Below are 11,043 nucleotides of genomic sequence, written 5' to 3'. Positions count from 1 at the left end.
TCACAGATCGCTGTACTGACTAAGGTAGTATTCGCGGTAGGTCTAGCCTCCTCCATCGCGACCCTAAGCTAACGACTCATTAATTGCAGAATATTGCCTTATTAAGCGGCTCCTTCAGACTATGTCCCCGTCACTGTTCGGAGTTTTCCTGCTGCTCCTAGTCCGCCTCACTCATGTTGCTGGGTTTGCAGCTTGGCGTTTGTTTCTCGCAAGCCGAGAAGAGAGTGAGTCGGTAAATGAGTGACACGGGAAATTTGAAGCATCAAAAACTATACCATACGATGATTTTCATATCTGTTTTTTTTGGCTCTTTCATTTTTAGAACTTTTTGACGTGAGGTAGGAATTAGAACAGAGATAGCTTGGCCTACCGGTGGAGGTCGCAGCGTAAAAGGCCGGATTTCAACGCTACTTGTGGACTCTGACCACGCTATCCGCCTGGGATCATTTACTCTTCCGGGAGCTTGCACTGGTAGACGGCTGAGGAGACTTTTTCTCGTTTGTTCTCGTTTCCCTGTGTGGTTAGTCATTGCGGCTTGGAGGCGCATGCATGGACCTTGGAATTTGTCGATGTGTTTTTGGGGGCTGATGGAGCTCTTTTGCAGTGGAGTGTTATTGGGGTCGTCGGAGGGGCATCTTCGGAAGGTCACTCCGGATCGCAAAGGCGCCGGCGAGCATCTTCTTTTTTCGGGCAGATTTGACAAGAAGCCTAACTATCACAAGGCTTCAATCAGCGCAGCCCGTCCAAGTTAATCAGGGAGATGAGAACAGACAAGATCTGAGATCAAGCTTCTCACCATCCGCTAGAGCCGTTTCCGTGCAAGCCGTCGGCGGGATTGCGCCGGAGAGTTCCAAATCATAATAGACTTACCGATCAGGAGATGGCCTAGGCGTGGTGGATCACGGAGATTCGGGAGGCAGAGCAGACAGAGCAGAGAACTGGAAAAGCTTCGCTGTCATTCGGGCCAGGCCTGAAACAACCCTGTCCCATCCACCCACCGCACCGCAACACAAGCCCCCCCCAGGCTCAAGGTTCTGCGAGGACGTCGATCAACTGCTCCACATGAGGTTCGGCACTCTGGAACTTTGACGTATCCGTCGGTGGGTGTACTCGTGTAGTTTGGTATGTACACCCACAGGTCGTGGTGGTGGTGGTGGTGGTGGTGGCACTTCCTGCCGTTGGCTGAGCCGCCTCCATGCGGACCATACCTCATGGGAACCACGGAACTTGGGAAAGGGCTTTGAATCGCGAAAGAAAAATAAGATCGGTTCCTCGGCTGGCTGCCGTGGCTGCCTCACCAAAACAGCCGAGACTCGATTAGTTCATTCGGTAGGACCTGTACCTTCAAAGACGTGAGACTTCTAGGTATGCCTCTCAGACACGACGGATGGATCGTCGGGGGTTGGACAAGGGGGACAATGGAAACAGATAGACGTCCCAGATTGGTGCGTGTTCCTTGAGCCCATTGCTACACTGGGTTAGAAACTGTGGTATCTGGCGCGATATCTATGTCTGTACGTATAGCAGACAGGTGACGGGACGGTCTTTGGCTGTGTGAGCTGTGTCTGGATGACGACGGCACTGCTGGGATTTCAAGGCAGCATCTTGGGCCGAAGTTTTCCTTTGGTCTTTGTCTTTTCTCGGATGGAAGTGGACCAATGCCAGTGAGACACAGGGTCGCCAGGTCATCGAAGCTGTCACAAGAAAACCTCGCAGACGTCCCGGCTCCCGCAGTAGATCATTGCCTACCGCTGTACCAGCGAGCGAAGGAATTGCCAGCAAAGTTGGTAGCAACAAGCAACAAGCAACAAGCAACCAGCTCCCAACCCCGCTGCTGCGCTGCATTGCTGCTGCCCAGCGCCAGGCCAGCTCGACATGGGCATTTGGATTTTTAGCACCAGGGCCCGTCGGATTGGCACCCTCTTGCTTTGAGACACTTGGGCCAGACCCGGCATGGCGTCGTCCCAAAGCAGAAAAGCGGCAGAGCCGAAACAAGGGTGATTCCAGCAGAAAGAAGAAGCCTCCAGCCAGCAGCGGTAAGGTGCAGGTCGCTCGCTGCCTTTTGCATTGCATTTTGCTGTCTTGCTGTACCTCTCACTCTCTGTAAGGTAGGGTAGTGTGGATAATGTACTGTCAAGAATGGAATGGGAGGGAAAAAAACGTGAAATGAAAGCAGCGCACGGAGCAGGGGCCCCTCCCACCCCATCGTGGCTGAATCCGACTCACCTCTTCCGTCATCATCCCATCGCATCCCGTCCCATCCACGTCCATCCCTCTAATCCACCACATCTCCCACCCCAGCTCGCCCATTTTCCTTCCCCCCCGGAACATCACCAGTCAAAGGCGCAGACGTCCACCAGCACCACCACCCTACGCCCTCTTTCTCTCTCTCTTGCTCTCTCGACCTCCCCAGGACAAACTCCAACTCTCCAAAGTCATCCAAGCTACCTCCCCCCTCTCACCACACCCTGAGGCCCTCTGTTCCTCAGTCTACCTTTCTTCTTTACTTACTTTCTTCCTGCGCTTTCGTATTTCTCCTACTACACCTTTAATCCCATGCAACCTGCTACGAAACCATCTCAGGCCATGCGCCGTTGATCGATATTTCCGAACCCAAAGCAAACATGTTTGGAGGTTCGCGAAGGCACCGTCAGGCCAATCAGGTATGTCGTCATTGTGCCGACTGATGCTTTTCAGCTTATAGTGTTTTCTCACCGCACCGGCTTGCGGCATGTTTGTTCTTCATCGCCACCAACAGCATTCTCTTCCATGCGACTTGCGCTGCCTTCGTTCTTGCAGTCTGTGGTTCACAACTGACCCTGTTGCCATCTAGCCATTGACCGCCGCAACCGCAAACCCTAATGCTGCTACTGCAGCTGCCTCAGCCTTTGCGCGACGCGCATCTAGCTCATCTCTTTCATCTGCCGCCGCCGCCGCCGCTTTGCGATCGCGACCTACGACACCCATCAATGTCGCCGAAGTACAAACAAAGCGAACGCAAAGACGCAGTCGATCGGTCTCGTCGCAGCGAAGCCAGGATTTTCAACGGGACCTGCACCGATCGCCTAGCCAGAGCTCCATGACCGATCGCACCTTCCGCTCACCTTCACCACACCGAACACCAGTAGCTGCTGCCCACGATGCGCCGCCGGTCCCGAATATCCCGGACGACGTGCGATCCATCACGAGCCAGAGCTCCTCCCACAAGAGGTCGACAAGTCTACAGATGCAGCCGTTCCGCGTAGCGAGTCAGAAGAGACAAGATGCCGCCGGATCGTGGTTTGGGGCTGCACACGAGGGCAACTTGGCCAACGTGAGAACGTCGGATGCCCAAATGCGTGTCGCCTCTCCAGAGTCTCGCCCGGGAGCTGTAAGCCCAACTTCTTCTATAAACTTTTCATATCCGAGGGTGCCAGGCGCGTCGCCCCCGGCATCACCAACCGTCGAGAGCATGTCAATGACAAGTAGCCAGCGATTTGTCTCACCCCGCCGAACAGAATCGGCAGCGTCGCGCAACACTACGGCGTCGGAAACCCAATCACTTATTTATGATCCCAATTCGAGGAGAATGGTTCCTAGAGTGAACCTGTTGGTAAGCGAACAGAAAGTTCGGGATGCTGCTGAGAAACCGGTCAAGAAGTCAAAACACCAGCAAGGATTGTCCAGAAGTGGTTCCCACTTGGCCAAGGGTACGATGGGTAGAGCGCAAGGCACTGCGGTAGCAGCTGAAGAGCCTTCGCCCTCGCCCTCGCCCACGCCTACACCGGCACCGGCACCGGCACAGAAGCAACAACCGCAAGTTCGGGTTCCTACTGGCGCACCTGAGCAACAAAAACGATCTGAAGTTGAGGAGACCATGCCGCCGAAGACTGTACCGGCGCACCAGCAACCGTCTCTAGCACCTGTCGTAACTACCAAACAGCCTTCTCAACGTGAACCTGGGCCGCCTCACGCGCAGCCGGCAACCCAACCAGAGGTAGAGGAGCCGTTTGTGCAGGATGTACGTAAAAGTGATGGTGCTACAATTCTACCGCAATCGGAACCTCGCCAAGGCGCTCCCATATTAGGACGAAAGCCTTCCATGGTGAAGGAGGAATCCGAGGACGACCTGGAGGACTCCTACGAGGCCGAAGTCGAGCAACCGGCAGTGCGCTACGAGGTTTCTGATGTTCTTGATGCGGTGCCTGTGAGGTCCTCAGCGCCCCCGAAGCAACCAACGCTGTCATCCGAAAGCACAGCTGTCGAAGCTCCAGCACAGATGTCGTCTCAAAGGCAACCCAGTCCTCCACAGCTTAAGCAGCACGGCAGTATCAGGAACGGACGTGCGCACTCGAGCAGTCCTGCAAGGTCAGCCCGCTTTGCATTAGGCGCAGATCAATTGGCCATCAGGCACGAGCCTCCACCGCGATCCGTCTCTCCTCGAAAGTCAGCTATGAAACATTCAGTTAGTCCATCTCGTGGCGCCTCACCGTCAGATGAGGGCTCTGAAGCGTCTGGGCCAAGCCGGTTTGGCAGCGAGGCCACCGCAGTGGAGGTGCCAATGCCACGTAAAAAGAGTGTACGGGTCAGCTTTGACGATGAGAACACCAAGGTCGTAGGACAATCTGCTGCAAGGCCTGAGCTGGATTCACCTCTTCCTTTGAGTCCTCAAAACACGAAGAGACATTGGTACAACCACTTGGGTAGAAGTCGGAAGAAAGATGCAGTTGCCCTCGATGAAGACGAAGTTATGCAGCCGCGACCGGCTTTGCCCACATTCGGTAGTGTCCGTGAGAAGATGCCGCGGGACAGTGAAGAGGAACGGCCACTCGTTCGGCCCACTGAATCACCGACAACATCTGGCCCAGATACCCCGGAACGCACACCAGACCGGTCGATCCCACTTGGCCCGTCCAACGATCATAATGTTGGCTCAATTCTCCATCTTCAAGAGCAGACGGCTAGGAACCCTGCAAACATATCGAGATTCAGAGAGCCATTGCCGCCCGTTGTAACGTCGATGGAAGGGAGCGGTTATTATTCGCCTAGCAGCACGAGTTCGGAAGACGAAGATGAGACGGAAGTTTTCCAAGATTCAGAGGTTATTCAGGAGCCTGCGCCAACGTTGCCTCCTGCCCAAGTCAAGGAGGAGATCATTGCCGACCACCCTGAATTGCTCGACCAGTCGCAATATTCGACAGGTGCTATCCACGAGAATCACACTGAGCGGCAAGAAGACTTCGTCCCTTCCATCTCCGTCATCCAGCCGACACCCACTCCCAGAGAGGCAGCAACCAATGATCCGGCCAACCAGTCAGGTCCAAGTTACTTTGACGTTCCGGGAGGGTTTCCAAATGACGATAGCGAAGACAACGCCATGCACGCCCGTGCCGTGCCTACCACAGATGTGACGAAGCACGAACAGCCGGCAATGAATGCAGTGCCCAATGGCACAGTCAAGGCCCCCGCGAAGGCTCTTCCTCACTCTGTTCCCACCGACGAATCTGCGTCCGAAGGCGATAGCATCTACAGTGACGCATACGAAGACCTATCAGATATCGACGGAGATGGTTTTATGTCTCTCGACGCCGTCGTCGCATCACCCGTCTCCGACAAGGTTTCTCAGAAGCTCTACCAAAGGGCTCTGGCAGACACCCATCAGGAGACAGCTCGTGACACTGATGTATTGGGAGCGCACCACGCGCCTGACATTTCTCAATTGTCAGGTAGCTCGCAACAGCCAGAGGATGAGTGGGAGAAGGCTAAGCTCTACTGGAAAGGATTGACAAGCGACAAGCGAAAGCAACTTGAACAAGAGGCGTTGGAGGAAGCTGGGGCCGAAGGCGATCTCGAAGAGGTTGTCCAGCCCGTGAAGCCCAAGAGGAAGAAGTCCGTTCGCAAGAGCGACCCAGTTGAACAACAGCAGGCCTCTATCAACCCCGAGCGCGTTTACCAAATCCAGCCTGGAACGAGAGCTCACGATGAAGAAGACGAGGTAGAGCCTCCAATCGCTATTCGGAAGACTATGCGAGGACGGCAGGGCCAAGAGGCCGCACCAGCTAATGGCAGACTCCAAAAGACAATGCGTGGTGCCCCGACTCAGCCGTCCGCCGCTACAAATTCTAGCATGCGAAAGTCGATGCGATCGGACAATCAAGCTCCTCAAAGCTCTCATCAAGCACAAGCTGCGGCTGCTGGAGGCATGAGAAAGTCTATGAGACAGAATGGCTCATCTCAACCAGGGCCTGCTCCCCAGCAACGAGCAAACTCGGCATCACTGGCCAATCGTGATGTTCGCTCCAAGCACCTTTCTATGGACAGCAACATGTCAAGCGTGGAGATGGCGAAGGCCATGCAGGCAGCAATGCAGTCGACACCTCGTCGACGCGGGTCCGATTCCAGCGAAACCAGTTTCCGACGGTCTCGACCAAAGCAGGAAGGATTTGGCTTCCGGAAATCGATGCGATCTAACGGAGAGATCGAGCAGGCCGCAGCCGGTAGGAACTCGCGCTTCAGCCTCCGGTCAATGTCTCCACCTGCGTCGCCGTCTCAGCCACCGATCAGTATGGGTAATCGTACATCTATGCGAGGCACGTTGCGAAGTGATTCAAGCGACGGAAGCACGCGCCGCATGCGCCTGCCGTCTTTCGGCAAGACATCTTCTAAAAAGGTGACTGGAAAACCTGGAAAAAGCCGCTTTGGCGATTCCAGCGATGAAGAAGATGCTGGGCCCTCTGGATTCCGCAGCCGATTTGTCGACTCTAGCGATGAAGATGGAAAGACAGCGCCTGCACCCGCGCCGCACAACATGCCGAAGAGCATGCGCGCATCGAGCTCTGCTGCGGCGGCTGCAATGAAGGTTCCTCCGCCACGGTACGACGAAAAGGCAGAAGATTCCCCGGACCTGCCTGACAGCAGCGACGAGGAGGCGCCACGGCCGCCGGTTCTGCAAAAGCCCAAATTATCTCCGCGGAAGGTCTCTGGCGCTAGCGGTCGCCTGGTGAAGTCGCAATCGGACGGCCACGATTTGCCGTCTTCAGGATCTCCTCGTGGAGGGCTCATGGAGTCATCCACGACTCCTGCTGTTAGCACCAGACCGAACCACGAACGCAGAGGCAGCTTCCTCTCTATCCTTCGGCGCAGAAAGGATTCTGATGCCGGGAAGATTTCTCGACCCGCCGCTGGCGAGAGCGGTGCCAGGATGGACACCAAACTGGAGCGGAGCGCCTCAGAAATCTCAGCTCTGCGTGGCACAAATGGGTCGAAGCTCCAGAAGCTACCCATGGAGAATTGGCCGCTCGTCGAGGAGAACTTCGACGATGAGAAGCGGCCGATGACGGCTGATAACAACAAACCCGTGGACGCGGCCAGGCCGACGTTTATGAAGCGCCGTAGCACCAACCAGGTCCTTACCTCGGGGTATCAAGAAGACCAAGAGAGCGTCCAGTTGGATCCCTCAGGCAAGAAGAAGAAGAAGTTTGGCACGCTCAGGCGGATGTTCAAGCTTGATGAATAGTCGTCCGGGGTATACTGTTAACCCGGCCTCCCCTACACTACTTACACTGGCCATCACACAGGCCTTCACTCTCAATTTTTGTGAATTTTCCTCCTTTTGGCATACAACACCCAAAGAAAGTTTGGTCGCCCAGCACTTGCACTTTTACTTAATATGAGCCAGTTCGTCTACCCCACGAAAAGGACTGGCTTTCTCACTCATTTTTTTTTTTTTTTTACAATTCAAAAATCACAAGTGGGAGCGGGCGTTTTGAAGGAGGCTTCTGGCATAGAGCATGTGCAAAGGAGTCAACCAACTGCTGCTTCCGTGCCACAACACACACGCACGTTACAACACACACACTTACAACAAGCCTCTATCTTTTCTTTCCTTTTCTGTACGTTCATGAGCAGTGCCGCTTTATGAGAAGCGGGTTCTGTCTTTCGAGGACGAGTAAAACATGATTTGGGAATACGGGGAGGAGTATCACACACACCACCACAATGGAGAGTCAACGCAACGAGGGTGGAAGAGAATGGGATATGTACAAGCACTGGGGACTTGATTTCCTTTTTATTAGTTTTCTTGTCTATTATGATACCAAACAATAACTATGGGGTATGGCTCGAATGCAGAGATGTATTTTTTTCCTTACTTATTCAACGATTGCGCTGTATAGTGGTGATGTCTTTTTCTTGCGGCTCATTGTGATGGGTAGTATTGTGGTAAACACCCTCTTAGTCTAATGCCGAAGTAATGCCAATATAATGTATGAAGTATTAGGCCAGGTTTTACGTGAGTGCGCCTTTTCTACAATGCGGAAAGACCCGGCGGCATCCCGGATTCCCGGACGTGATGTTGAATCTCAATGATTCCTCATGTTTTGGTCGTGTTGGGTTCTCCTTCCTCTCCCCAACGCTATCAAACCTTGAATACTCCTTAATGAAGCCCCCAAATGAGCAACAAGAGAGCAAAAAAATGGGTTTCTAGCAGTACCGCCTATACGGCAGTTGACCACAAAGCAAATAGCTATTGGTCCAGGTTTCCCCCATTCTAGTTCCCATGCTCGTTGGTCAGTTTCTCTACTTCCTTTCCTCCGAGGTCCAAGCGGAAAGGCTGAGTTTGGAGCTCAAACCCACCCTCCTTCCACGATGCCTCGGTCATGGGAAATGCAACATCAACGTCGAGCGTGGACCTTCTTCAATCCTAATGGGTGCCCTCCATCTCCTCGACTGCAGACTGCAAGACTCAGGTCCTCTCCGCCCTGCTAACTGCTCAGCTGACACCCGTCCGAGAACTTTGGCAGAGAGCGAGAGCTTCGAAAGAGAGAGGCATCTGGCAAAAGAATCTCCCACGAGGTGAGTGTTATTCGAGAAGCCGAGGATGCGAAGCACTTGTTCGGCTCCCCGTCCTCGTCGCTCCTCCCCCTTCCCGAAGACACTTGCCGGTGGCGCGTCGATCCGGATCGCACACCAGGTACGTTACGGACTCAGTCCCTCCTGAGGAAGCCGAGCCCAAAGTTCCCAGCCAGAGCAAAGACATCTGTAGCTGTCTGAAACCTTGACTTCCCCATGGGCCATGACAAGAAGGCCGTTCTTGACAGACGCGCTAGAAAACGGTCCATCATCAACGGTCTTCGGGGGCCCGCGCTTGCGAGAGAGAGAGAGGTTGCTGCGCACAATAGCATTGTAACATTTCCATCCCCCTAAACCCCCGTCCGTCCCCCTGTCAGACGAGTGCTTCGAGAAGGAATCCAAATAACGTCATGGCGGACAATACCCCAGAGTCCAAGCGGGCCTTGACGACTCATGGCTCACCCCCTCATCGGTGAAGTATTAGCTTTACAGTCGGTAAGCGGCTTCGGGAGTAGTCATTGGCGCAGTGATTTAAACCATCGTCCCACTCGATTACACGTCGTTGAATGGGGCCCGCCTGACTGCGTAGTTGACTTGGATTTTCATGCCATCGCGTATCATCCGTCGGCCGGGAAAAGGCGGAGAAAGAGACTATGTGTCCCAACGCTGTGCCTGCATCAGGCGGGCGTGTCGAAATTCGACCTCGTTAGCGTTACGTAGCGCAATGCTACTATTTGACAATGGTGTCAGGGAACTTCGGCTGTTGTCAAGTTTTACCTCATTCGGTGGTGCAAAAGTTCGTCTTTGGCTGGGTCAATGTCTTCCCACGAAACGACCAACATGGGATGAGCTTGCCAGACGAGGAAATGAGGCGACAAAAGACGTGATCTTCGTCCTCCACCATGGTGTCGCGTGTGAGTGAGACGGGAACAGCGTTTCCACTCCGCCGAAAGTAGCAGCGGCTGGCGGTTGTGTTCGGACTCTTCATCAAGTGATTAGCCAATGGCTCCTTGTATTGTTGTTCTGGGGAGGAGCTGTGGTGTCGCAAGGTCGCGGCACCTGGTCACACGACGTGGTTCTCGGATGCTCCCCCGCATTGAATGAGATCAGAAGACCACGGGAACAAGGGGAAGTTGGGGAACGGAACGGGACCGCGAGGTCGGGAAAAGCAAGCTGCCCGGTCCGATACTGGTTCCCCAGACTTTTTGTCTTAGCTACTGGGCAGTGAGGCGCAATAGGGGCTGCAAAGCGCCTCCCACGACAAGTCCTTGTGCATATGTAGTCTGGTGGTTGAACATTCGCAGAGAGGCCCAAAATGCGGGTGAATGGAGCTCGCTGCAAACTTTTTTTTCACTTCTCTCCCCTTTGTCACCAACACACCTTCGATCCTCCGCAAAGATGGACCTTGCACCGGAAGCTGCTCCAGAGTCCCGCCAGTTGTCAGATATATCGACTCATGGCTGATGACAAGGTAGCGAGCGGTGAGAACACCGAGGACTTATCGGTGAACGGCTCGCCTCAAACGTCGAAGAACCATGACTGATACCCTGGAGTTTGGTGCACATTGTCTCGGCCAGCGCGAGGTTTGGGCCAGTGGGAGATGCGCCGGCTCGCACGCGACCGAAATGATGGATTGCTGTGGCACCAGAAAGCTCCATGGTAACTTTGCTGGGGATAATCGTCCCTTGTCATTGCCCTGGCAGACTGGGATACAGGGTATAGAAAGCCAAGTAAGGCACACCAAATCGAGACGGCGGCCGGAAATCGTCCCAACAAGATGGCCGGCGGGCTTGCTTCGGGATGGAAGGTTGACCGGAAGACACAGTTGAGACAGCAAATTCAAGGCAGTGCTACGGATACATAGCCCCCAAATCACCAACACGAGCATGTTCAGCTCCGGCCCCGGCCCAGATATCCGTAGGCATCGTCTCTCTTTTTGCCTGTCTGTCGCAAGTCGTAAGAAGCCGCGACCGAGGGGGGACTTTGGAGCTCATGTGATATCCGCACGAATGGCTATTGGACTCGGCCGGTTCCCATCTGTCAATTCAGAATTAGAGAACAGGCAATCAATAGGTAGCGCGATTGGCAATTAAGCTGGGCCAGGGCTGGGGCTTGGGTGTGGCATGTGGATGGTTGCCGGCTCCCAACTCCCAGGGGCGAACACCACCAGAGACGGACCAACTCACCAAGCCAAGGCACACACCAATTTGTTCT

General features: G+C 54.4%; 1 protein-coding gene across 1 annotated transcript; it reads left to right on the top strand.

The window, feature by feature from the left end:
• Window positions 1-121: 121 nt before the first annotated feature.
• On the top strand, window positions 122-7,495 carry BDZ83DRAFT_655103 (uncharacterized protein; the record flags this gene model as incomplete). The annotated part of the gene is made up of 5 exons (XM_060510776.1): window positions 122-224; window positions 1,139-1,329; window positions 1,598-2,036; window positions 2,584-2,663; window positions 2,834-7,495. 5 exons carry the CDS (start codon window positions 122-124, stop codon window positions 7,493-7,495), a joined length of 5,475 nt encoding a protein of 1,824 aa, XP_060361134.1.
• Between the last annotated feature and the right edge of the window lie 3,548 nt (window positions 7,496-11,043).

Source organism: Colletotrichum acutatum (genome assembly GCF_030867785.1).
Source record: "Colletotrichum acutatum strain CBS 112980 chromosome Unknown BDZ83scaffold_103, whole genome shotgun sequence".
Lineage (NCBI taxonomy): Eukaryota > Fungi > Ascomycota > Sordariomycetes > Glomerellales > Glomerellaceae > Colletotrichum > Colletotrichum acutatum.
Note: the sequence above shows the minus strand (reverse complement) of the source record. Positions and strands in the feature narration are given on the sequence as shown.